Below are 25,988 nucleotides of genomic sequence, written 5' to 3' on the forward strand. Positions count from 1 at the left end.
CAGGCTAGCAGAGAGCAAGCGTAAGGTAAACAATGGATTCGGAGAACTATAAGATGGAGGAAACTCGAAGACTCGGGTTTTTATGTGTCTGTGGAAGGCACCGATGAGGGTGAAGCACACTAGGCAGTAGAGGAAAGTACGACGGCATCGGCGACGGCAATACGCTAGGAAAGAACAACCTCGCAGTGCATTGGAAGATATAGAACAAACAAAGGAGATAATTGGTATGTTTGCTGCAAAGGCAGCAAACTATATAGTCTACTATGGCAAACCATTAATTGTTATTTCACACACGAATTTGGGATCTAACAGCCCAAGGCAATGATTGATAGTACATTCAAATCAAAGCCGCCAAAACTCCAGTTTTCCTGGATTCAGCAGCTATCTTCACACGCGATCATATTCTAGGACAACTTAAGAGATCATGCGGGACATGTCTCCACGGATGCGCTGGTAGTCGAGGATACCCTCGATGCTGCCGACAGCGCTCATGGCGAGGTCCTGATCCCACAGCTTGCGGGTAGCGAAGTCCATGACGTCCTTCTCGGTGATCTGGCTGACAGTACGCTCAACATCCTCAGCGCTCAGGCGGCGACCAGTGGTGATGATCTGGCGGCCAATGTCCTCAGCGACGGCGGTGGTGCCATCGAGAGACAGGAGGATGGAAGCCTTAAGCTGAGCCTTGGCACGCTCAACCTCGGCGGAGGTGACGCTGTTGCACAGGCGAGACCACTCGCGGAGAGTGAAGTGGATCAGGTCATCGAGCTGAGTGAGGTTTTCGCTGACAAGGTAGATACCCCAGAGACTAATATCAAGTCAGCATATTTTCGATCAAAGCACATGGATTATCAAGAAACAAGACTTACCCAGTGTCGCTGTAGCTGGTGGAGAAGCTCATGAAGCTGTTAGCGAGGTTGTGGTGGCTGACGTGGGAGCTGAGCTTGCTGCCGAGGAAGGGCGACTGGCCCATGGCACGGTCCCAGTTACCGACAATGGCCTGGGTGACCAGAGCGGTGAAGTAGTCATCATCCTTCCAGCTGACACCCTCGACGGCGAGAGCGATGTGAGCGGAGGGGATGGTGTCGTCGCGGAGACGGACCTCGGAACCGATGAACTCGGGAGTGCGCTTCTGCTCGGCAGTAAGGGCAAGGGCAGCGGAGGTAGGGGGCTTGCTGGGGAGACCACCGAAGTGCTCCTCGGCGAGTCTGACGAGCTGCTGGTGGGGAATGCCACCGGCACCGACCAGGACCATGCGGTCAGCAGTGTAGTTGGTCTTGATGTAGTCGGTCAGGTTGTCCCGGGTGATGGTCTGGATGTTCTCCTTGGGGCCGAGGATGGTGCGGCCAAGGGGCTGGGCCTGGTAAGCGGTGGCGTGAAGGTGGTCGAAGACAACCTCCTCGAGCTGCTTGTCGACCTCCTCCTGCTCGCGCAGAATCACATCACGCTCACGCTCAATGGCACCAACCTCGAGCTTGGAGTTCTGAAGGATATCGGCGAGGATGTCGACGGCCTTGGGGACATCGTTGTTAAAGGCCTTGGCATAGTAGACAGTGTTTTCCCTCTGTAGTCGCGATCAGTATTTGTTTTGGTAGACGTTGATGGACGGATTCCCGGGTCGTACCGAAGTGTAGGCGTTAAGGTGAGCGCCCATGTTCTCGATTTCAAGCTCCAATTGGTGCTGGGAGCGCTTGTTGGTGCCCTAGTGATATTTATCAGATAAAAGCGCTTCGTAGTCTGGGGTTTCTGGGGTCGCACCTTGAAGGCAAGGTGCTCAAGGAAGTGTGCAGTTCCGTTGGTCTTGTCAGTCTCTGCCCGGCTACCGGCATCGATCCACACGCCGACCGTCGAGGTTTGGGCCCATGGCGAGTGATCAGTGGCGATCTAGGATGGAGTTAGCTAAATTGCGATGTCATTGAGATGAGTTGCTTGGTCGTACAGTGAATCCGTTGGAGAGGGTGGTAGACTGGGTGGTGGACGGCAACGCAACCGGCGACGCAAAGCCACGCTTCACGGGCTGGATGGACTTCAGGGCCGCACGAGTGCGGAGAGCCTGGTTTAGGTTGAAAGCGAGGCGCCGAGAAGCCATTGAGAACGACTTGTATAGGTGGAGGGGGAGGGAAAGGGGGAGAGATGGAGAAAAGAGCTGATGGAGACACCCTGAGGTTGAGGTTCCGAAGTCTGAAATTGTTCGCCCAGCTCAGCCAATTACATAACCCGCTTTTCCAAACCGCCCTTGACATCCCGAATACTTCCTTACTCTGCATTACTTCGTGATGTAGACTTGAATACAGTCTCAATGGGTCTAAATGGGTCTATATATTGTTTTTATCGATCCTTACGATGTGAAAATACGATTTGCTTGATGTTGAGGTACCCCGATACGCCTTGTTCTCCGATCATCCAATTTTGGTCATCCAATTTCGTGCCTATTGATTGGCTACATACCCTGCGTCTCATACAAAGCGGCTTGCAAAATGTCTAATGTTCTCCTCCATCGAAATATCTGCGGCAAAGCCCAACTTGAAAGCACGAGCAGTATCAAAACGAGGAGTCCATGATTGCACAATCTTGTCGGTAGCAGCATCATACTTCTCCTCCACAAGATCCCGACGCTCCTTACCACCAACTTCCAGCAAAGCATCCAACATCTGCTGAATACTAACCTTTAACCCAGGAAGATTAACAGATCTTGAGTCTCCAAATGCCTCTTTGGGGACGTCGCGCGCATGAATCAAGTTTTTGATGACAGTATGCGGCGAGCAAATCCACATCTCCGTTTCCCTAGCTACAGGCAGAATAGCCTTTTTACCATGGAAGGGCTCACGGATGATATCACTGGCGAAGCTACTGGCAGCCTGGGTGGGCTTGCCCGCTCTTACTGTCACGGTGGGCAGACGCACGCACCGGCCATCCAGAAATCCGCGCCGCGAGTAGTCGTTCAGCAGTGTCTCAATAATGAGTTTCTGCGATCCATATGAGGAAGATGGCACGGCTGGGAAGTTTGTCTCGTCAATGACGAATCCTGGTGGTGCAAGGCCGTAGACTGCCAGTGATGATGTGAAGACCACTTTCGCCCCGGGCATGGTCGCGCGTAGCCGGTCCAGAATGTATCGTGTTGCGTCGAGGTTTACTCGGACGCCCAGCTCAAAGTTGGCCTCCGAGCCGCCGGACATGATACCGTGGAGGATGTAGACTGTCTCGTAAGGATTGGATGCGTTGATCAGCTCGTCGACCTCTTTGGTGGAGGTTAGATCTGCCTTCACACATCTGAGACGACTTGCGTTTTGTGCAGCTGACTCTGGGACCTCGGGTTCAACGATATCGGTGATTGTCACGGTTGTTGTGGCTGGCGTGCTTTCGAGGAGGGAAGCAGCCAGTTCCTGGCCGACATAACCTCCCGCGCCGGTGATGAGAATCGACATGGTGGTTATATGATAAATATATGGTTTGGGTAAGTAGGTCAATTGATCAGATCAATATGGCGATTGGTAAGAGGGTGGTACAACGAAATAAGAGTATATTCCACTATATAGAACGGAAAATGGATGTGTTACCATTATATAGTAACCTAACACACCTTGCGGGGTTGAAGCGGACCTTGTATCTCCCCCACGCTCGTTCAGTCACGACAATTTCCCCATTAGCCAATGGTGTTATTATATCCCACGAATATGACCGCTTAATGCAAATCTCGCGCATCAATTCCGAGTCTTTTCTTGGTGCAAGCCTCGGTGAGAAATCCGATTACCGGGAGGCCCGGCGCAAGTCCGAGAACAGGATTGGGACAGCGAGATGACCTAAGGAACATGTGAGAGACCCGAGAGACCTCTTTTGCCTGTTAGACGATAATAATACTTATCAAAATGTTGCTTCTTTATTCGGGGTGTTCTGGTTCTACTTTATATATCCTCTACGTGGGTCGAGAGAAAACTTCTTGCGGAACAGGCTTGGAAACCTCCGAGCCTGGAAAGTACATCTAAAACAATTGCTCAAATGGTGCCGGCGAAATGTTAGCAAGAATAAAATCGCTTATATTGGCCACTGGTTGCTACCTAGGTACGGATATCATACGCTAACTAGAGCTATCTCATCACCTCAGATCAAGACACTCAGTATGACACATTCCAGCGTGTAAAAATTCATCGAAAAGGAAAACTAAATTTTAAGACGCAGCCAAAAGTACATAGGCGGAAATACCTGTCACAAGAAAGGTGGAAAACATTCGATACATCACAGAACACGAGACGCCGAGGGGAACATCAAAAGGGAATGGACATGACCAGAGACCAGAGATTAAGACCTTTATGCGGCGGTACGCTTGTAGACACCAGCGACAATGCAGTGGTCACGCTCGAAAGGCTCGAGAGTCAGCTGCTCCTTGGGCTTAATCTTCTCCTCACGCATCTTCTGGACCTCCTTAGCGAACACAACCTCGGGCTTGGCTGTGCTGTCAATACAGTTGGCCTTGATGGAGACAATGACACCACCCTCAGCCTTGAGGAACATGTGGGCGTTCAATCCAACAATACGGGCCTGATCGGGCTGGGCAACATCGGCGAAGATGACATCAACCATGGGCACGAGCATACGGTAACGGAGAGGGTGACGGGCATCCTCAACGATAGGGATGACGTTGGTACGGTGAGTGGCCATGCCGATCAGATCACGGCCAGAGCGGTGAGAGAACTCGACGGCGTAGACGTTACCAGTGGGTCCGACAATATCAGCGACGTGAGAAACGGAGGTACCGGAGGCAGCACCAATGTAGAGAACCTTGGAGCCGGGCTTCATGTAGATGTCATCAAGACCACCCAAAACACCAGCAGCCAACTAGAAAAAGGAAGAAAAATGTCAGAAAAAAAGGACTGGATAGCAGGCAGTCATGGCTATCGGGGCGATCTTGAAGAATTCTGGAAAAAAAAAATTCGATAAAACCGGCAACGATGCCATGTATCTTGACCCAGGAGAAGAAGATATTTACCTTAGAACGGAAGGGGTTCCAGACACGGAACTCGTTCTTAGTGACGGTACCATCCTCAGTTGAGGGGCCCTCAACGGAGATGCGCTTCTCGCCGTAGACGGCAGTTCCAGGTGTAAGGTTCTTGGTCACAAGCATGTCCTCCTTACCGCCGCGAGCGACGAAGATACCGGCGTGACGGTGAGGCTCCTATTCGCAGGGAAAAAAAGATTCCGTTAGTGGCTGATATCCATATCCATGAGAATTTCCAACACTTACAATGACAACCTTGGCACCACCACGAGCACCGCCGCCACCGCGGGGAGCACCACGGCCACCACGAGGAGCACCGCGACCACCACGGGGGGGCACCACGGCCACCTCCACGACCGCCACGATCGCCGAAGCCACCACGGCCACCTCCACGGCCACCACGATCGCCGAAGCCACCACGACCACCTCCACGGCCACCACGGTCGCCGAAACCACCTTTACCCAAGTCAGCAAGGTGAACTATATTCTCGCAGCAAGAGAGGATCATGGCCATCGGTGCGATATAATCACCAGCGAGACTTTGGACCTGCATGCTTGCTGCTTCGGATGGACTGGACTGAACAAACCTCGACCACCACCACGGCCACCGCCGCGGTCACCACCAAATCCACCACGTCCACGAGGAGCGAAAGAAGACATTGTATATGTTTTGAGAAATATGACTCGGTTGTAAAGGGAGTCAAAGGGGGAGGGAGGTTAAGCTGTCGTTTCCGAGTGCTTAAACCGGTGTAGTTGAAAATTGGAATAAAAGTTCCGAGAGAGTCGATAAAGATGGAGAAAAAATGGGCAACGTATCTGAGATAGTTGGATCAAGCAATTCAAACAGAATTGGCCGCTGACTATCTGTCGGATGCGGATCGATACCGTTGCTGCTCGTTGATGCGGTCGAGATTTTTTTTGCGCCTTTGGGATCTTTCAGAAAATCAGAACCGCGCTAGGTTGTTTAGGGCTTAGCGTATCCTCCAAGTGAGGACATCACGTGAAGAATTTATTCGACGTAGACGGCACGTGACCGGTTAAGCCCTGTATTGTTTGAGAAGCAAAACTATGCTTGAAAATAGACAAAAGATCCTTGAGTGTTTGGTGGTGGCATTTCAAGGGTTTTGGAAACTGTGATTAAGTGATGGGATCGGTCAAAAAGTATGATTATATCATGCAACCCCGGAAAATGGCGTGCGCTTGCTCCTGCCGTAAAAGCCCTACAGTCCATGAGATGGGACACTACAATCGATGATAATAGAGAATAACAATTGATCATTGGTAATACCAGCTCATGTTTGATCATGGAATAAAATAATAGTAAGAAAGTAAGACAGAGCCCGCCCCGCAAATAGAAAAATGGCATCCTCCAATCGAAGTCCCCTTTCTGTATGTACACAGATAACAAAAGCGACCAATTACTCCCCAAAGAAGTAGTAATTGGCAGCATATGGCATTTCAAATGCAGCTGGCATACCCTTGCAGGTCTTTGGTGGCGATCCAGCAGCAGTGTTGACTCGATAGACACTCTTATAGTTTCCCACCGTGCCGTCGCTAGTAGTGAGGTAGAGCCAAGGCACAGCACCGTACTTCCCTGGTACTGCACCTGGGGGTGCGTCAATTGCACCTCCCTTCTTGGTCATGACAATGCCATCCTGCTGGTTGGGTGTGGTGTTCAAGTTGAACTCGGGGGTTGTTGCATCAAAGAAGAAATGGTGACCCAGCAATTTAAGGTTGGCGGGAGGGAATGAGGCATATTCGTCGGTCGGTAGGGAAATCTTGTAGGCAAGGTTGGGAAGATTTGCCAGGAGATCGGGGAAGTTGGCTGCAATGCATGTGGCATTGTAAAGTCTTGCGACGGCTCCTGTCGCCGCGGGCGTGGATTTGGAAGTAGAGTTGGCACATGTATAGTTCTAGTGCTATAATGAGCGATGGTAACGTAATAAGGTATATCAAGAGCTTGTCATACCTGGGTACCCCGTCCAAGTGCAACGTATTTAGGCTTTAGGCCTGACGGACCGGTCATTCCCGAAGCATAGGAGGGCAGAGCAATCTTAGAGGTTTCGCAAGCCCTTGGACTTTTGTTGTTGTGTTTTGCGGTGTTGATGTACTCGCTCACTTTTCCGTAGAAATCTGCCAGGTCATCGGTCCAGTCGTATGCATCGTCAAGGAAGTTTGTTGGGGCAGCAAGTGATATTGCTGCCAGGCAGATAATGAGAGGAGCAAAACGCATTGCTACTATGTGTTTATGCTAGTAGTAGGTAGAGGTAGAGGGATAGCAAGGATATAAACGTAAACGGGGGGTGAGGGTTTCTTTTTTTAATCAAGGATTGTCCAGCAAGCCTTTGATGTAGGTCGCCTTTGATACAGCTCGGGTATGAACAAAGGAGAGAGAGATAAGCGAGTTGAAGAATGGAATGACGAGGGAGGGATTGACATGATAAAATAATCCGGGGCCGAGGGGCAGGTATACATATAGAAGTGGTAATTGCAACTATCCTGCAATTCAAGCATATATCAAAGATAGTAACACAGGTCGGACTCGAAACAACACTTGTGCTATTAACAGAGCGATCGATGCAACCTGCAGGTACTAGCAGGGATTAAAGCTCGACCACAGGCTGTCATTGGTGGATGGACGCGCCCAGGGCTGACCCTCCCAACCTCTTCGGCTTTTGATTTGTCGTCGACTGCAAACAACTTTTGATTGAATCTTGATAGCGACGCGCTAAGCAAAACAACGGGGTTTCTCTTGGTGGTTCAGTTAGAGAAGATTGAACCGAGCCAATGTGATTAGCTCTATAAATTCCCCGGAGCTATTAATAAATCTGACTGAAGAACAGTGCCATGTGTGTTGGGCGGTTAGATATGCCAGATTATTGCCGTTACCGGCTAGTGTGCAGAGAGACAACGATGCTGGGTCCTAATCCTAGGATTTGTGCTACATGGGTCCCGGCACTTATCAAAGATAGCTTATTCATGTTTCCAATCATGCTATATAGTCCTAAATTTGTGCAATGAACTTATTTACAATATGTCTTTCAATTGTTAGACTGTGGAGGCTGACATAGTGGGGGTTTAGCTTTCCGTTCCGTCTTATTTTTCTTCGACGTTACAGCCTGCTGGCGCGTAGATAACGCCATCTTACACGAAGTTGCTCTGACCGCTTGGTTTATTCTTGTACCTACTAACTATTCAGGTGACTGCTGATATCTGTTTTTATCATCTGTCGGGCATTTTTGTCTATACTAATTTGACGTAACCAAGCCACAGATGAAATATATATATAACTATATATATATATATATATATATACCTGCTAAACCATAATTATCCGATACTAAGGCACCACATCGGAAGCAAAACCTGAAGCAGCACCGATCTGACAGGTACCCTAGTACCCAATTAATACATATGATTACTCAAAATAGAAATTGGCGATGGTCAAGAGAATGTTTTGGTATCTCAAGCATGGTGCCTTACAAAACATCATACATCAGCCACCAAAACCACCTGGGCAAGTGTTATTGCGCAAGTTCCCGCGTTCAATCCGTGGCTCGGCCCTTAATCATTTTTGTCTTCTTGCTTCTCTTTCTTTACTCGTGGCGTTGCTCTACATATATTTCTATTATTATTATATTCTTTCCAATTGACCAATCCAATGGAGTAAGTGTTGACCATGTAACAAAACTTTCAAACTTAAAAGAAGGGGCTTGGGAAAAGTGCCATCCTACCCGAGAGGCAGCATTGGAAGGGTGTAAACGTAGGACCTGGTCTATTTCGGACACACGTTTATAAATGAAACTGCACTAAACCCATTCATGGATGATATCCAACTTGGGAAGGTCCGAAATCCACGTTATCACACTATAACTATTTAGTCACAGACACATGATATTTCAAATTTACACACGATGCAGCTCGAGGCACACCCCAGAATAGTACAACGTCGAGCAACGATCAACCCCGAACACCAGGACTTATGATGAGTCATGAGGAGAAAAAAAAAATAAAAAAAATAAAAAAAAGGAACACCGGAGTTCTTCGCTGGGTAAAAATCAGACAAAACCTTGGAACATTAATTGAAACCTTCCTGCTGCCAGTCATCACCGTGCAGCTGGCCCCCGCTACTCGCGGTGCCTCCGCCCCCACTGTTACTGCCGTATGCAGCAGCAGCAGCACTACCGACGGCGCCCATAGCGCTATGCTTCTCAATCTCCGTCGTGCTCATCATATAGAGCACAGTGAAAAGCAGAAGATGGAGGGCAAAACAGTAACCAGCGAACATGTTCCGACTCGTCCGGTTGGCAAGAATGACTCGAGTGAGAGAGAAGACAATCCGCTCCGGTAGGCTCATGCGTTTGTATGCCCGTGTTGATTCGCGGCCCCGGAACGCGGCAAACGGTGAGATTCGAGCCTCATAGGCGTTCTGGTATCGGTCGAGGGACAGACCTGAAGGCGTATCTGCAGAGGTATAGACTGACGTCGAGCTGGGGGTGTTTGCAAACGATGATGCAGATGTGGAGGCACCCTGACCGCGACTATAGGTCGAGACATAGCGAGTCTTTTCGTAGAGACTCAGGTTGTCCTTTTGAAGTGATGCAACCTCCTGTCGGAGGGACTTGACAGTGGCATATAGCTTTGACAGCTCTTCTTCGAGTTCGGCATTCTTCTTCTTGAAGCGGTCTCGTTGGGCCTGGATCATGGGTAGGAGGCCAGAACCACCGCCAACGGCTTCTCCTGCACGGATGGATTCCATGGTGTTTGCAGACACGGCACTCTGGTCAAAGCCAGAGATGATGGATGAGGTGGGCGATGATGCGCCCCGACGGGCAGAGTGGGGGTATCTTGATGTGTAAGTTCCTGCAACAGACATCGCTGTGGACGGGAATGTATTTGCAGCCTCATCTTGCACGCGAAGAAGGTCATTTTCAAGAGTAGTTGACAGGGTTCGTGACTTTTCCAGCTCTCCCTTCGAAGTCGAAAGCTCAGTCCGTAGTGCTTCGAGCTGCCCCTGGATGTCGCGGTGCGACACTCGTAGAAGGGTGAGATCATCCGTCAATTTCTTGTTCCGGGCCATAAGGAGTTGCTCCAGGGAGTTCTTGTCTTTGGACTTGGCCCCCTCGCCATTGACATCAACCGCAGTACCGTCGCCAGCACCATCTCCCGCCCCATCATCATCGTCAGCTGCAAACTCAATCGACCTGATCATCTCCAGCTCCCGGCGGATCTCATCGTAGTCGGCTACCTTTGCTAACCGTAAACGCAACTCTTCTCTTTCCACCGCTGCCTTTGAAGCTGTTCGTTCCGATTGAAGCAGTTTAGCTTCCCAGGTGTGTCGTTCCGAGTCTTTGTCAAATCGTGTGGCATCTAGTTTCCGAAGCAAGGAAGAGTTCTCTGACTGGAGTCGTAGATACTCGGGGTCGTCCTCAACAGAAACTGGACCAGACGCATGTGATGCAGCCTGAGCCAGCTCCAACCGCATTTGTTCATTGCGTGCTTCCACATCAGCCAATCTCAAGCTTGTCTTCTCTAAATCGGCAGAAACGAGCTCGAGCTCAGCCGCAGTAGCGCCACTCCGCGAACCCTCACTATCATCTCCTTGATTCTCACCCTCGCCTAGGCGCTGGGAGACTTCATAGCTTGCTTTGAGCTCCTTAATCAATCGATCCTGGTTTTCCACTTTCTCCTCTAAAGTCTTCTCCTTTGCCGCCCAGTTATTTGTCTTTTCTGTTAAGACAGCTTCCCACGATGCTTCGATCTCCTTAGCTCTTGATTCCTGATTTTCCTCTAGTTTCTTCCGTGCAGCACGTTCCTCCTGCAGGCGTTTCTCGGTCTCCTCTTGTTGCCTGGTGAGACGATCCACCGACTTCTGCAATTGGTCCCGTTCTGAGGTCAGTTTGGGAACAGTATCTTCGGACAGGACAAGGGAGTCGACAGAAGCTTCTAGGAGTGGGTAGGGATCTGGAGCCTCGGATAATGAAGAGTATAGTTGTAAGAATGAGGACGATGACGTCTTGCCTTGGTTGGTCAAGAGATCGATGAAGGACTGATAGGACTTCAGTAGTGATTTATATTCCGAGAGCTTAGATTCATCATCTAGCTTCTTGTAGTCTTTTGTCTTCTGCGCCAGGTCCTTTCTTTGCACGAGTGCATCGCGCTGTTGTTCGACGAGATCCGTAGCGGTTGCATCGAGTTTTGCGATAGTGCTTGCCAAATCAATTCCTACTATATGTCAGTAAAGTCTCGGCAATATGTAAGATTAGATAATAATTACCTCTCCAGGCTGAAATGGCGCGTTGGAACTTGTTGGTCTCTTCGGTCAATTTGCTGGATATGGGTGATTCAGGTTGGCTGTCATGTTGGTCCTGAGGAACCAAACCCTCTGTAATGGCAAATGAATCCATTGTCGGTCCTAACCCCAAGGGTCTGCACTGTCACCCCACATCAAATAGTCCACTTAAGGGGAAAGATGGAGATCTGCTATCGCGAGGAATAGGACACGCGGCGCACGGGCCGATATTATTCCGACTGTATGTGTGAAACGTACGATCTGGAGTTGAGGTTGTTGGATACAAATTTATGACAAATTTGAATGCAAAGGGTGAGAGAATACCTAGTGACCTCAAATATGCAGGCTGTATAACGAGTGTGTGGTTTCAAGATGACAGCAATGGACCCGAGGCACCCGTTTACAACAGATGTATGGCACGAGATAACGGCCACTAACTGGGTTGACCGCCTTGCTGACCGCCTTTATATCCTAGCTTAAGCTCACATTCAAAGCTCCATATTGTGTAAATAAAGACATAAAATGGGAGTAAGCAACATCCAGGCACATAATGAGCTTAAATACCAGTAATTAACTTTTGATACCAACGTGTAAAGTCAGAAATATACCCTTAACAGCCATCTGTAGATCACACCAGATTCTGCTGGACAAAAGCCACAAATGCAGTCGTTCTCACACCCCATCAACTGTGGTCCCCTGAGCTTTGGCCCCAGCTACTGACCGCCCTCACATCGTCACTTCTCCAAGCTTGCGGGGAGATGCCTGGAACTACAGCCTCATGATGGCTTCAGACGATGGAATTGGTCCCCGCAAGAGGCGCAGGACCAGTCCGCCAGGGACAGTACCTTATTTGTTACATTCCCTATTTGAAGATGTGCCATTAGCGACCGAGCATAGCTCCGACGTCTACATCACCTGTGTTGAGTACTGGAGTAAGCTCAATCTGTTTTGGTGGTAGAGACCGCCTACTCGATCACCTCGAGCCGACTAACCTTTCATAGATGAAAATTTATATATCGGCACCTCTGCAGCCGAGATCTTGCACTTCGTATGCCTCCCGCCAGCATCCCCAGACGAAGCCGCCGAGCCTACCTTTATACTAGCGTCCCGATTACCAATTCTATTCGCCCAGAGTCCCCCAGCAGGAAGTGACCAGGAAGGTGTTCGACAAATAGTTGTCTTATCCTCGGTGAACAAGGCATGTGTCCTCTGTAATGGCACTGTTACTTTCTACATGCTGCCGGAGCTCAGCCCGGCTTTTGGAGCAACAAAGGTCAATAACTGCCGCTGGATCGGTGGGTTGGATCTCAACTGGGATGTAGAGGAAGGCGAGGATCCGACTATCATGATTGCTGTGCAGAACAGGATCATGCTGGTCCAGATTGGGGATGAGGCGCGACGGATCAAGAAGATCGAGTTTCCTGGTTGCTTAACTGCGGCACGACGAGGAACGATCGCATGTGCTGCGGATACACATTCATACTCATTGCTTGAAGTGGCACACCAGCAGAAGATTCCACTCTTCCCAATATCTTCTTCAAATGAGGTCTTTGAGTCCGGGCACGTGGAAGACATGAACCCAGCACCGCGAACCCCGCTCAAACGTTCACCCTCTTCCTCCTACCCCACTTCTCCACCGAGTGATGCTTCAGGGCATGGCAGAAGCACCAGTTTGAATGCGTTCGTGGGAATGCTCTCACCGCAGGCACAAGCGGCTCAGCTAGATAGATCACCATCAGGGACACCTGATCCTTTCACATCTACCGGGGAACCCAGAAGATCAAGCTCGGAGGAGCGAGAGGGGAACAGCTCCCCCAAGCCCCCCAGTGACCAAGAGCCGGTCAATAACTCTCCCACCAACGACAGCTTGAAGCCCCTACCACCTCTACCTCCGCCAACAAAGCAAGGCTCAAAGCGTCTCCAGCCTCATGTGGTGTCCCCAACGCCTTCTGAGTTTTTACTTGTAACCGGAACTGAGGAAACAGAACCGGGCGTTGGGATGTTTGTTGACATGGACGGTGAAGTTGTTCGGGGTACAATTAACTTCCACAGATTTCCAAAGTCTGTTGTGATTGATACAAACAGGAATGATGAAATGTTCCAGACCAGTGGAGACGCTAGAGAGGAGTTTGTTCTCGCTGTAATCGAAGACGAAGAAGCAGGAAAGTCTCGAACAAGACTCGAAATCCAACGTTGGGACGACGACCCAGGGGAGACTGAGCGGACCAAGAGGTGGTTAGAGATCCCATCTCCCGGAGAGACACAATCTACTCAAGTTGGCCTGCGCCACACACTCAGCCCTAGCCATCTTGAGCTCAATGAAATTGGGCAGCTTTTGCGGATGGTCCGCCTCAAAAATCCCACGCTGCCTCCGCATGTGTCAGTAGCAGATTCAAGAACACAGGCATCCATCGAGCACTCTCAGAAGGAGAAAGAGCTGTTCGATTTACCAGAAATGACCGACTCGGAGGGATCCAAGAAGAACGACGGTTCAGCCATCCAGGGCTGGGAGGCTCAGCGTGATGCAGAAGAAGCAAGATTTGCACATGGACTGGGAAAGGTCCAAAGCGGTCTTGTCATGTGGCGTGGATCTCAAATATGGCGCGTATTACAGAATCCATTGATCGTCCAGCTCGAGGATACCTTGCAGAGGGCCCAGGAGACGGAAGAGAGCGAGCACACTGTGCTGCGTAGGGATGCCATTCTAGATCTGCTGCTCTCCGTCCAGGACACCGAGCCAAAGACCGAAGCTGAATTCATTGGATTGAGCTACGTGAAACAAAAGGCCAGCCTTATGCTTTATGGTGACCTGCTCTCCATGCTGCCAGACGACCACAATGCCGCAGCAATCGATGGCACCGAAAAAGCGCTATTGGCAGGTAACCTCGACCCGCGTTTGGCATTGCTCTTTATTCCTCTGTTGCGATGTGAGGTTTTGCAAGGGCCTCAGGGTATATGGATACACGCTGGGCTGGCAAGCATGGCGGAAAAATATATTGAACAGGTCGGAAAGATAGGCGTTCAATCCTCTGGATTGGATGCTTCTCGCAGCCCTGTTCTCAACATGGTGAAACGGTTCCTTCTTTCCTGGCAGCAGAAGCGTGGATATGGTAGTATCACCGATGAGACATATGTTTTGGATAGCACAGATGCCGCGCTGTTGCACCTGACCTTGGAACAAGATGCCTATCTGACGCGAGATCAGCGAGTAGCGTCGCCAGTTCGCCCTGAGTTGAATAGATTGGTCGACAATTGGAAAGGCAATTTCGACCGAGCAGTGATGCTCCTGGAAACATACAAGCGGCTCTATGTACTAAGCCGTTTGTATCAAAGCCAAAAGATGTCTCGAAACGTTCTCAAAACCTGGCGACGAATCGTCGATGGGGAGACTGACGCTGGGGGTGAGGTCTCCGCGAATGGCGTGGAGACGCAGATGCGCAGGTACTTGGTCAAGATCAAGGACGTGCAGCTGGTTGAAGAGTATGGCTCTTGGCTGGCTGAGCGGAATCCCAGTCTGGGCATCCAGGTATTCGCAGACAATGCCAGCCGTGTTAGACTGGAACCGGCGGATGTTGTTGCTTTACTCAAGGAGCGAGCTCCAAACGCAGTCCAGGTCTACCTAGAACACCTGGTATTTGCGAAGAATGTGAGATGTCCTGTTACCTTATTATTCCATGAACACATCTAACTAACCTGTGAATATAGTACACACAATATGCCGACGACCTGATTTCATACTACTTAGACACGGTACTCTCTGTGCTCGAGTCATCCCCCGAGGCACGAACTTCTTTGGCCGACTCCTACTCAACCTACCGAGCCCTGCGTGCCCCCAAACCGACATACTTAAACTTTATAATTGAGAACACCCCCACAGAGCCCTGGTGGCAGTCCCGACTCCGATTACTTCAGCTGCTGGGTGGCATCTCCAGCTCCCAGTTCAGCTCCCAACCCCTCCCGACAGGAATCAGCTATTCAATCCCTAACGTCCTCACCCGCATCGAGCCATTTCAGAATGAGCTAGTCTCAGAATGCATTATCCTCGATGGCCTACAGGGCCACCACGGCCCGGCCCTCCGTCTCCTCACACACGGGTTAGGCGACTACGACTCCGCAATCCGCTATTGTCTCTTCGGCGGCCCACGTAGCTCTTCTTCCTCTTCAACAGGCACCCCGCCAGAACTCGCAGACTATACCCTACAAACAACGCTCTTCCGCCACCTGCTCGACGAATTCCTGCACATCGAGGACCTGTCCGACCGCATCGAGCGTACAAGCGATCTCCTTGGGCGCTTTGCAGCATGGTTCGACGTCCGCGAAGTCCTCGATCTTGTTCCGGAGGACTGGAGCGTTGATATTCTCGGCGGCTTCTTCGTGCACGTTTTCCGAACCCTTGTGTCGCAGTCCCGCGAGACCCGCATTGAGCGTGCCCTTAGCGCGGGTTTGAATCTGCGCATTGGTGCCGAGTATATCGATGGCATGGAGAAGGTTGGGCCCTGGGTCGAGGAGGCAGAGGGTGTTAGAAGGCTGAAGGATGCACAGCCGCGGCAGGTTTCCTTGCCAACTGATGGCCCTGGTGATGATGATTCTGATGACTCCGCCGAGTTTGGAGAGACGGTTGGGCCCACATCTGGGGAAGTGGGCCAGTAGATCGATGATCAGGGGAGTGTACAGGATAGTACAATATGTGAATATGTTATGTTGGCTTATAATCTATGATACCTACGCAGTTTGCTTGGATAGCTTTTCGTGTTGACTTTGTTATTATTTTTTTTTTTTTGGTTATATCCTAATTTGGTTTTGGCGCTATGTATCATGAGCCGATCCCAAATTCATCATCTCCTTCCGTGAAAAGAAAAGAGAGACGAGAAAGATAGAATTGCACAACAGTAGACAGCCCTATCGTGCACATTCCAAGTCGACAGGAAAGAAAAAAAGCGAAACCATCATATTGCGTTCGTTCCCTTCGTAGCTACTGATGAGCGTATGTTCCGGCGCACGCCGAAAGCCAGTGGGGACATTAAGGTGTGTAGTGTTTTGAAGCTCCAACCGGATCCAGGATGTCGATTTCCCGAAATGGCATCCAGATCCGGAATGAAATGAAACCCGGAGAGAAGATAATACGTTAGAAATAGAGGTTTTCTTTTACTCTTCTGCTTGCAAGAAAGGGTTGGGGATCTCCTCGCTGCCATCGGCGGGGGAGATCAGTACGATCAAAGTGCCACGGGCGACGATGAGACCCATTGAGCGGGTGGTAGTGTTGCCCTCCTCATCTGTGGAAGTTAGTATATAAGAAGTAGAGATATAGAGATTTGATTCAAGTAAATTGGAACTCACCACGCATGGTTTCCTTAACGTTGTCAAGGACCAGGTTCATCAGCTGGTCGTAACCCTTGAGGGTACCGGCGACTGTTATTAGTTAGCATATATAGTTCATAGATGGCGACGAGAAGTCATTAAAGACCCAAAGATAAGAAAAATAAAAAGCAAAAATAAAAATAAAAAGGGATGTATGCGAATAAATCAACCAACATACCCTCACGACCACCATTGAACTTCACTTGAACCTCCTTGTCCATGTACTTGTTGAGATCCAAGATGTTTTCCTTTTTGGGCTTCTCCTGTGCACTGCCACCACCGCCACTTTTCTGCTGGCCCTGGCCGCCACGGCCTCCACGACCGCGGCCACCTCGGAATGAGCCTCGTTCAGACATGGCTGTGTAAATTGAGGGATTTAGAAAAATGCAGGAAGGGATTAGATGGTAATAAGATTGGGTCTGAGAGATACAGACGGGTATCTCGGTATCTCTTGTGTATTGGGGGGATAGCGGAAGGTACAAGCAAGGTGGGCGCGTATATGAGGGATTTTTAGGTGGGGAGTGGCCTCAGGCACTCAGGCATGGTGGAACTTGGGAGTCCGCCTGTCAAGGCCGGTATGGAGATTACCAATTACCACTGTATTATTGTAGTTTATAGCTACAACGGATCCCGCTCAGAAGTAATTTACAAGTCGATTACCAGTGCCTTTATCTCCGATCTGAATATTCGAACATCAACTGTGTGCTTTTTGACATTCCTTTCTCAATTCAATGTTACTTTATGTATGGAGTATATCTATATACATTATTTGTGTATCTCTTTACTGATGTTTTTTTTTTCAAGTAATCTGATCTCAGTCCAGGTGATTATTGTGAGTATTGTGATTGTGATTCCCTCCGAGTTCCCGGGACGAAAATGTTTCAGCCCGCTGGCCCGTTCAGGCATCAGCGAAAAGACCATCTCCACAAGGCTCAAGGCTTATTTTTGGCGATGGAACAATAGATATGAACCTATAGAATGAGTTCGGGGTCTGGGTGATTATGTAGACTTATCTTTCACAGCAAATGTGAGACTAAAGGCAAGGCGTACCTGTTGTACACCTGATTGATCAGCGTATCGTAGGGCAGCGGAACCCCCCGGCGGGACTCCGCTGAGGGCTTCAAGGTGACAAGGTACGGTACTTTGGAAAAGTTCCTCACATTGCGCAAGTTGCAATCGGAATTCCTGTGACACTATTCGTCAATATAATAAACGAGAAACAAATAATAAAACAAAACAAAATAAAACAAATACGACATAGTGAGACCCTCCGAGTGCCCGGCACCCCCCAACGGAAACCCAGATCACGTTTTTCCTCTCCACTCCCCGTGCGCTGTTCCGTCCCTCTGTAGCCCTACCGCTTCCTCTCCTTTCATTTCTTCTACAACATATGGATGTTGATTGAGTCTTATTAAAGGAGTTACCTGCCGGTTTCCTCCGCGCAAGTCAGGTTCATCTCCGCGCAAGTTTTATACTTCGCGCTCTTATCTAACTCTCGGCGACTTCCTCTCTTCCTCTCTTCCCCAATCTCCAATCTCTTTCCCATATTCCAAACCAGCTCCAGGGTGTATTCGGGTCTGTTCCCACTCCCACCCACGATGGAATCCCACTCCCCAACGGCGGAGTCGTCCCACAAGCGGCCGAGGTCTCCCTCCGCCGCCGATCACGGCATGTCAAAAATGCCCAAGACGCACTCGAACCACCTGCAGATCAACTATCTGGCACGGCAATACCCTGACAACCTACCACTCGTCTCCGTCGATGATACCATGCCCGCGATTGTCCATCTCCTCGGTGAGTACGACGGCGTTCTACACCGTCACGAGAGCATCGCTGGAAATCTGGGCGCATGTCCGCTCGGTCCGATCTTGATCAAGCGATTCGAGCGTCTGTTCGACGGACCGCCGCAAGTGTTGAAATCCCATGGCAAAGATGGACCTACGGTGACTTGGCTCGATGTGGTCGAATTCGCAAAGAATAAGCCCGAACAGTTCAATCTGGAGAAGTCGCGCAACGGCGTGCGAGTCTGCCAGTTCTACACCAAACAGTGTCGCGTGGAGATCAGCGAGGAGGATTTCGTTTTGATTGCGTCCGGCATGCCGCAGAAGATGATCCCGCCCCAGCCTATCATCGAAGATGAGGAAAAGGAACTGGGCGCGCTGGAGATTCTTGAGAAGAACTTGCATCACATAATCCAGATGGCTGATCAAGGTGAGCAATCGTTATATACACATCTCAGCTTATAACGTATTCACTAACAATATTTGTGTGTCCAGTCTCTGCTCGAGCGAGACAGCTTAACCATCGTTTGAAGAATCGCCGCAACGCTATTGTCACCCGACGAGAGAACGATGCTTCACTATATGGGCAATCCCGAAATGTCACCGAAATCTGGCGCGATGCCAACGGTCATGGCCAAGGCAACGGCCATGCATCATCTCACCCTTCTCCGTCTGGTTTCGTCGCTGTCAACGCTCATCGTCCAGAGGGCGAGCACACTGAGGAGAACCCTCTATCATCCCCATTCATGTTCTCACAATCTACCGATAATGTCACCATGATCAACGGTCAATCGATCAAAGGTGCCTCCCCAACAACCCGTGCAGATTTGATGAAGAGGTTTTTCACAACAGCTGACCGCCACGCCCGCGGCTATGACGACGCAGCAGCCCCAGTCAACCCTCAACCACTCCCTCGGCCTCGTGGCTCCGACCCAACAGACTACAGTCTCTACAACCCCGCGACAGCAACCGCAACCCCAACCACCACTACAGCCCCAACCGCAACTGCGACCGCAGTCGCCATCCCAAACACCCCATCATCCCTCCTTCCGCCGCCAAAATCAACCAACCAAGAAAAAGACGACGGAGGTCCCTTCAAGCTCGAAATGATAGCTCGAATGGAAGAGCTCCAGCGCGGCGAGCGCGTAATTCCACCCTGCGACCGCTGCCGCCGCCTCCACATGGACTGTCTTAAGAACCTCACAGCCTGCGTTGGCTGCACAAAGAAACATGCCAAGTGCTCCTGGCGCGACGTCAAAGAAGACGAAGTCACAGCGATGCGGGCGGGAATCACCACATCAACCACACCCCACGAGCGCCCGGAAAACGACCGCTCCACCTCAACCCTCACTCCACCCCAGTACGGTATGGGACCACTGCCCCCGATCTCCGCCGAGCGTGAACATCGGCCAGAACCGCCCTTCGAGCCAGAAAGGCACGCCTACTACTACCACAACCGGCGCGAGTCGGCCCCCTCCGCCCCGAACCCGGCTCCTGGGTCTAGGATTCCGATGGAGCTTCCTTCGAGTAATACTTCGCCGCGACGGGCTGTGAGTGAGACAGAGAATAGAGGCCGTCCTCGTGTCCTCGCTCATGTCGTGGATCGCTTTGAAGATGAGGATCCCGATGCTAATCAGCGGCTCAAACAGGCTATTTCGGATACTGTAGATCATCACACTCGTGTTGCTGCTGCTGTGCAAGAGAGGGAGCGTGGTGTGGAGCGTGCTGGCGAACACCAAGCTATTATTCTTCCGGCTCCAAACCAGGCTCCGGCTTCTGGTGATGGTGCTTATGACCGAGAACGTGATCGTGAACGGGAGCGGGAGGCTGATCGTGATCGGCGTATGGTGCATGCATAAAGTTATCGGCTCTTCTATTGATTCGTGTACAGACTTTCTTTTGTGTTTTTTTACATAGCCGTTGGCAAAATGGGCTGGGTGTGGGAGTACTATGTTAGATATCCCTGTGATTAGCGTTATTTCTTATTTTTTTTTGGCTTCTTCCATCCAAATATCTCTCACCTTCTGTCGACCTTTTGTAAATACATACCCTCGTCGACCTCTATCCAACAAGCAAGATTTCACTGTCTTCGCATGTCATTGCTTTTCTTGGATGTCTAGTATGTCTAGTATGTCTAGGTACTTCTACTAACGTATCTTGATATTGGAAAAGTTAATAGATATTCTTTAGTACTATTAGTATATCCGGATATATTCTCTGCCCTGAAGATATCTCATTCCCGGCATATAAATCCAATCTTACATCCGAACGGGGGGATTAGTGGGGGTTGCGGGGTGAAAGGGTTTGAATTCGGGATCTTCTGATTGAACGAGCAAAACAAAACCTCCAATTCCTATAACATATAATAAACACCTTGACCCCGGATTTTCTATGTAGCTCGAAATTGTTTATTACTATCTCCCTATTCTCTTCCTATACAAACTATAAAACCTACCTAGGTACAGCCCACAATGGATCCTTCCAAAGTCAAGATTCCACCAATGAAAGACCAAACAGTGGACAACATCACCGACAATGTAATCACGATCAACAGTCTCTGCGAAGACGAACGCATGAAATACATCCTCGAACGCCTAGTAACCCACCTCCACGACTTCGCCCGCGAAACCCGTCTATCCAGCGATGAATGGATGACCGGTCTCCGTTTCCTGACAGAAGTAGGCCAGATCTGCACAGACGTGCGACAGGAATTCATCCTACTATCCGATGTCCTGGGTCTATCTATCCTAGTCGACTCAATCGACCACCCAAAGCCCAAGGGATCCACAGAGGGGACAGTACTTGGTCCATTCCACACGCACGACGCGGAGGAAATGCCCGCTGGCGATTCCATGTCGCATGATCCGAAAGGCGAGCCACTGCTTGTTGTTTGCACGCTGCGGGATATGCAGGGGTTGCCGGTCGAGGATGTCAAGATTGATATCTGGGAGACGGATTCGTCGGGACATTATGATGTTCAGTATGCGGGGAGACAGGGTCCGGATGGGAGGTGTATTATGCGCTCGGATCATACCGGTGTCTTTTGGTTTAAGGCTATTACGCCTGTGCCGTATCCGATTCCTCATGATGGGCCTGTTGGGAAGTTGTTGGAGAAGTTGCATCGGCATCCGTATCGGCCTTCGCATATGCATTTTATGTTTGAGAAGGAGGGTTATGATCATCTGATTACGTATGTTTTGGGAATTATTTTCCCCATTCATCTGGCGGATTGTGAAGTATATCATGCTAACTTGAGTTATAGTGCTCTCTACCTCCGCAACGACCCTTACGAAACATCCGATGCCGTCTTTGGTGTCAAGGATTCCTTGACTGTGGACATTGGTAAGGCTGACGCCGAAATCGCGAAGAAATATAACGTCCCTGAAGGCCATCCTCTCCTCACATATGATTTTGTGCTGGTGTCCGACGAAGAGACGAGCAAGTTGCGTGCGCACAACTCCAAGGTTGCGCTGGATAAGCTGGGTCGGAAGGTCAAGATTGTCAATGGGCTGCCAGTGCCGGACCTGGATTAAATTCTAAATGCTATTACGAGAAAAAAGTGCAACGGGAGACATATCATTTGATCTGTATCTGTATGAGTTTGGCTAGGAACTATTGAATTTCTTCTAATATCGTCCATTTTTCGCTGGATAACAAGACGGGAATTAGAGGATCTCGACGGAAGGCTATCCCGGAACTAAGATTGCCATATATAACCCTCATGTCTGTATTCCGCCAGTCTTCAGTCTTGATTGGAAGATGTAACATGTTCTCAGCGATGAGGGGAAAGCAAACGGCATATATTTTGAGCTCAACGTCCTCGCAGCTATGGATATCGTTTAAATAACGTATCTGCCAATCCATAAAATATTGCTCCGGCGGCAAAAGTTCCAGCGAAGACAGAAAATGCAACAACGTATTGAGGCCCATCTTTCTCTGGAAATAAGGCACTACCATACAGCTGAGCGAGTGCTCCAAATCCATTCATCGTGGCTAACATTATTGCCCTCACGTCTTGATTAACCGATGCCAGCGCAGTAGTCGCAAAGGAAAGAGCGAGAGCATTTCCAGTCCATATTGTAATATTTGTGACACAAAGGAAGATATACCTTGCTGTGTAGTGTTGAATAGCTGCCGTCAATGCGAAAAATACCATGCCCACTATCAAATTCAGCACCAGAATGGTACCTCTCAAATGAGGCTTGCGATCGGCAAAGTAGCAGACTGGCACTGCGACAAAAGGCGAAACAAGATAAAGCGGAGCGGTCATGTATTGGGCGTTTGTTGAAGAATACCCCATGCCTTCAACCAACGTCGGGTAAAAGTATGACAAAGCTAATGCACCAAGAATGGACATATACCCGGGAACAAGAAGCCAGGTCCTCCAGTTGGACAGTGCTTCTAGCAAGCAAATGAACACAGAAGTTCTTGTGGTTGGCGTTTCCGAATTGGCGTGCGTCTCTGCTATCCCGTCATGAAGCATTCGTCTCTGTGCAAGATCACGCTCTGCCTGGTTTAGTCCTCGACTATTATGTGGGTAGTCAAGTAAGGTCCAATGCGAAAGAACGCTTACTCCGACTGTGGTGATACCTTCAACGATGAATAGCCATCTCCATCCTTGAATCCCATGAACACCATCCAACGTCGAAGTTATAGACCCCGAAACGACACCCCCAAAGGCGCCAGATAAAATACCGGCAGAAAGGAAAATAATAAACCGCTTCGACCTATATTTTTGAGATTAGATTGAATAGAACTTTGAAACGCGACATTTTTGGCCTTACTGTTCACACTTTCGATACCATATCGATATCAGGAAAATTACTGCTGGCTTTATCATCTTAAAGTCAGCTGAGGTCACAAATTGACAAAGGCTATATTTAGGCGTTATGCCGAGTACGCACACTAAACCCGCCCTCAAAAATTCCCAGAAGCAATCGTAAAACAGTCAGTTGGGTGCTGTTAGACACAACTCCCAGTAAGGCTGCTACCGTACCCCATCCAAAGGTGATGATGGGGATGAAGTATGACGGCCGAGTTCTGGATAAAATCATACTGTGAAATCAAGGGTTCATTAGCTGTTAAATTCATGCCATAGATTAGCATAAAGGGGAGGTGCGCACTTAGATGGAACTGCCGCGGCGGTATAACCGATCACCCAGACAACCACAGCTATATAGTATTGGTTTGAGCTCAGTTCCAAGTCTTCTTCCATACCGGCTATCTTCGCAAGGCCGATATTGGAACGATCCTAATATGTTTAGACTTCTCCAGTATCAGGGTGAGGTGTGTGTCCCACCATGTATGATAAAATATATAGGATGAACACCGAAGGCATTAAAAATAGGTCAATTTTCCGTACTAGTCGTTTCTCTGCCCCCGGGTCGATTTCGCCGAGCTCAATATTATGTTCATGGTGAGAAGCTTCAGCTTTGCAAAGATCTGTAGATTGAGACATTGGTTCACTGCACCCTGTCAAGGTAGAATGAGGAAATTCTAAGCTTGGAGGTAAGAGTCTGGGGGATATTTATGTGTTGGGTTGCTTCGCGGAGCAGCGGTGGTAGTCTTGGAATATGGTCTGCCATGTTCGAATGGACGCCGATTACGGAGAACATCCGGGGTAAAGCAAGCGGGGAAGCAGACATAGCTTAGAGTCTAGTGCCCTGGTGAGTGAAGACCAAGTAAACCTTACCAGGCTGTGCTAAAGACCTACTGAAGGCGTTAGCAATACCTTTCTTGGCATGTTGGTCTCCGAAAAATGCTGCGAGGTTCGAGAATGACAAGAGACTGACGTGGTCAGCTGTAGTTGGATAATTGAGATGAGTCTCTTCTATGCGGTAGACATGTTGCAAAACAAGAAATCTTAGACCCTTGGGAAAGAAATGTCCCGTTTCTCCTCCCATTACCGCCTTTTTAGAAGTAGTAGGTGAGGTCTATCATGCCTTGACATGCAATTATAACTCGAGAACCCTCACGACCTACCACCAAAAGTTTATCAACAATGTGATCTGACATCTGTGCCTTACCTTTTCCAAGGGCGACAGTGGGTATAGCTCCGCAACCTCCGGTAAGGTAAAAAGCTTGGAAGCCTGGGGTGGACAGTCAAGTGTGATCCGGGGAGGTTCCGGTACGTGAACAAACGTGCTCATACAGCCTTGGAGACCAACGCCATTAGTATATTTCAAGAACGAGTTAACGTCATAAATCTAGTACCATAGCCTCGATGTCGGCCGTAGAGTTATTTCCCGTTTTACCTTGACCCACACCTAGCTAGAGTCTGAATTCAGCGAGTCTGACAGACCTCTACACACAGGCCTACATATGTTTGACTCTTGTAGCGCCTATCCTTCCAAATGGGTTCCCTCAATTTGTACAATGATGCTGAATGCCTGATTTAGGCCTGATTCCCATCTCTGCACATATTGTTACCGTATAGAACAGCCCTTTTACTGGTATGGCTAGAGCGTACAGCCCATGTATACTGCTATTTTAAAAGGGTAGTAACATAGAAGTGGTTCCCAACATGATTGATTCTTAACCACTACCACACAGTCACAGCTGGAGACAAAAGAACATCAATATAAAACACTGATTTTCCCATTCAAAACTTTCGACATGTATACCGCAAGTAATATCACCGCGAGACATAAAATCAAGAGCCCAGCATGATACACAACAGATAGAGCGTTCAATTGCCGAAAATTCACCGAGGGCAGCTCCGAGAAAACGTATCGATCATCGTCTGTCAGAAGCTGCTCGAAAAAGCCTCCAATCTTATGTTCATGATCATGGAGGTAGATCTCAAGGATCCAGTGACGCCTATGACCATCTGCCCCCAGACTGTTCATAGGTCTATCATTTCCTTCGGTAATGTAAAGGTTGATTTGATCCTTGGGGATCCTCTCGTGTGGGAAATTGCCAATTAAATGGCCGGCAAGAGGGGCACCAAATTCCCAACCTCTCCTGGTCGCCTCTCTGACGGCGACTGTGTACAACTGCTCGCCCGAGATGTGTATATTCTCGAGGAAATATTCGCGAACCGTACTCCAGATAGGCTCAAGATCATCTCGGAGCTTTATCTTTAGCGGGTCATTTCCTAAAACGAAGGTTCGTGCGAAGTCGGCTTCATAGGATTCAAAGACAGGTCCCAGGTCAACGATCAGTATGTCGTCTTCTTGAATGATTCGGTCCGGTGGACTATCGGCATACGGCAGGAGAGTGTTAGGCCCGCTCCTGACAATGCGTTTGTGCCAATACTTCTTGATTCCAAATTCCCTTTCGCCAAAATCGTACACTTCGCGGCTCAAGACTTTCTCGCTGATACCAACTCGAATGATGCGTCGTTCAATATGGCGGAAGAGGGCCTCCGCTTTTGTTTGGGCGTCTCTTAGATTTGCAATGCGATTATAATCATGTATAATAGACATATTGACCAAAGCTAAGTGTGCGGTGTGCTGAAGGGAATGAGAAAGATGGAAATAGGGACTGTACATGAAAGTTCTCTGCTTCCCCGAGGTCAATAGTTAATTATGTTATACTCTAGCCCTAAAATTTGGCATGCAAAAGA

At 49.4% G+C, this 25,988-nt stretch overlaps 11 protein-coding genes across 11 annotated transcripts; 4 read left to right on the forward strand and 7 right to left on the reverse strand.

Moving 5' to 3' along the window:
* Nucleotides 1-414: 414 nt before the first annotated feature.
* N7516_005251 (mitochondrial processing peptidase) lies at nucleotides 415-2,086 on the reverse strand (the record flags this gene model as incomplete). Its single annotated transcript, XM_057217971.1, has 5 exons — nucleotides 415-805; nucleotides 867-1,561; nucleotides 1,622-1,699; nucleotides 1,756-1,881; nucleotides 1,937-2,086. 5 exons carry the CDS (start codon nucleotides 2,084-2,086, stop codon nucleotides 415-417), a joined length of 1,440 nt encoding a protein of 479 aa, XP_057079854.1.
* A 367-nt stretch (nucleotides 2,087-2,453) lies between these two features.
* N7516_005252 (SDR family oxidoreductase) lies at nucleotides 2,454-3,422 on the reverse strand (the record flags this gene model as incomplete). Its single annotated transcript, XM_057217972.1, has 1 exon — nucleotides 2,454-3,422. The coding sequence occupies one exon, from the start codon at nucleotides 3,420-3,422 to the stop codon at nucleotides 2,454-2,456; it is 969 nt and encodes a 322-aa protein (XP_057079855.1).
* A 56-nt stretch (nucleotides 3,423-3,478) lies between these two features.
* On the forward strand, nucleotides 3,479-3,796 carry N7516_005253 (uncharacterized protein; the record flags this gene model as incomplete). Its single annotated transcript, XM_057217973.1, has 2 exons — nucleotides 3,479-3,488; nucleotides 3,534-3,796. The coding sequence occupies 2 exons, from the start codon at nucleotides 3,479-3,481 to the stop codon at nucleotides 3,794-3,796; spliced, it is 273 nt and encodes a 90-aa protein (XP_057079856.1).
* Nucleotides 3,797-4,302: 506 nt separating this feature from the next.
* On the reverse strand, nucleotides 4,303-5,650 carry N7516_005254 (rRNA 2'-O-methyltransferase fibrillarin family protein; the record flags this gene model as incomplete). The annotated part of the gene is made up of 4 exons (XM_057217974.1): nucleotides 4,303-4,830; nucleotides 4,982-5,167; nucleotides 5,237-5,446; nucleotides 5,522-5,650. The coding sequence occupies 4 exons, from the start codon at nucleotides 5,648-5,650 to the stop codon at nucleotides 4,303-4,305; spliced, it is 1,053 nt and encodes a 350-aa protein (XP_057079857.1).
* Nucleotides 5,651-6,408: 758 nt separating this feature from the next.
* Nucleotides 6,409-7,223, reverse strand: N7516_005255 (uncharacterized protein; the record flags this gene model as incomplete). The annotated part of the gene is made up of 2 exons (XM_057217975.1): nucleotides 6,409-6,903; nucleotides 6,960-7,223. The coding sequence occupies 2 exons, from the start codon at nucleotides 7,221-7,223 to the stop codon at nucleotides 6,409-6,411; spliced, it is 759 nt and encodes a 252-aa protein (XP_057079858.1).
* Nucleotides 7,224-9,068: 1,845 nt separating this feature from the next.
* N7516_005256 (CCAAT displacement transcription factor COY1) lies at nucleotides 9,069-11,397 on the reverse strand (the record flags this gene model as incomplete). Its single annotated transcript, XM_057217976.1, has 2 exons — nucleotides 9,069-11,215; nucleotides 11,268-11,397. 2 exons carry the CDS (start codon nucleotides 11,395-11,397, stop codon nucleotides 9,069-9,071), a joined length of 2,277 nt encoding a protein of 758 aa, XP_057079859.1.
* Nucleotides 11,398-12,063: 666 nt separating this feature from the next.
* On the forward strand, nucleotides 12,064-15,932 carry N7516_005257 (uncharacterized protein; the record flags this gene model as incomplete). The annotated part of the gene is made up of 3 exons (XM_057217977.1): nucleotides 12,064-12,214; nucleotides 12,284-14,928; nucleotides 14,988-15,932. The coding sequence occupies 3 exons, from the start codon at nucleotides 12,064-12,066 to the stop codon at nucleotides 15,930-15,932; spliced, it is 3,741 nt and encodes a 1,246-aa protein (XP_057079860.1).
* A 495-nt stretch (nucleotides 15,933-16,427) lies between these two features.
* On the reverse strand, nucleotides 16,428-16,996 carry N7516_005258 (U6 snRNA-associated Sm-like protein LSm7; the record flags this gene model as incomplete). Its single annotated transcript, XM_057217978.1, has 3 exons — nucleotides 16,428-16,555; nucleotides 16,620-16,691; nucleotides 16,819-16,996. 3 exons carry the CDS (start codon nucleotides 16,994-16,996, stop codon nucleotides 16,428-16,430), a joined length of 378 nt encoding a protein of 125 aa, XP_057079861.1.
* Nucleotides 16,997-18,238: 1,242 nt separating this feature from the next.
* Nucleotides 18,239-20,280, forward strand: N7516_005259 (Zn(II)2Cys6 transcription factor domain-containing protein; the record flags this gene model as incomplete). Its single annotated transcript, XM_057217979.1, has 2 exons — nucleotides 18,239-18,851; nucleotides 18,917-20,280. 2 exons carry the CDS (start codon nucleotides 18,239-18,241, stop codon nucleotides 20,278-20,280), a joined length of 1,977 nt encoding a protein of 658 aa, XP_057079862.1.
* Nucleotides 20,281-20,892: 612 nt separating this feature from the next.
* On the forward strand, nucleotides 20,893-21,954 carry N7516_005260 (intradiol ring-cleavage dioxygenase; the record flags this gene model as incomplete). The annotated part of the gene is made up of 2 exons (XM_057217980.1): nucleotides 20,893-21,611; nucleotides 21,684-21,954. The coding sequence occupies 2 exons, from the start codon at nucleotides 20,893-20,895 to the stop codon at nucleotides 21,952-21,954; spliced, it is 990 nt and encodes a 329-aa protein (XP_057079863.1).
* Nucleotides 21,955-22,247: 293 nt separating this feature from the next.
* N7516_005261 (uncharacterized protein) lies at nucleotides 22,248-25,848 on the reverse strand (the record flags this gene model as incomplete). The annotated part of the gene is made up of 5 exons (XM_057217981.1): nucleotides 22,248-23,148; nucleotides 23,206-23,252; nucleotides 23,326-23,461; nucleotides 23,545-23,672; nucleotides 25,129-25,848. 5 exons carry the CDS (start codon nucleotides 25,846-25,848, stop codon nucleotides 22,248-22,250), a joined length of 1,932 nt encoding a protein of 643 aa, XP_057079864.1.
* Between the last annotated feature and the right edge of the window lie 140 nt (nucleotides 25,849-25,988).

The sequence above is a fragment of the Penicillium verrucosum genome, assembly GCF_028828655.1.
Source record: "Penicillium verrucosum strain IBT 35672 chromosome Unknown utg000001l_segment0_segment0, whole genome shotgun sequence".
NCBI lineage: Eukaryota > Fungi > Ascomycota > Eurotiomycetes > Eurotiales > Aspergillaceae > Penicillium > Penicillium verrucosum.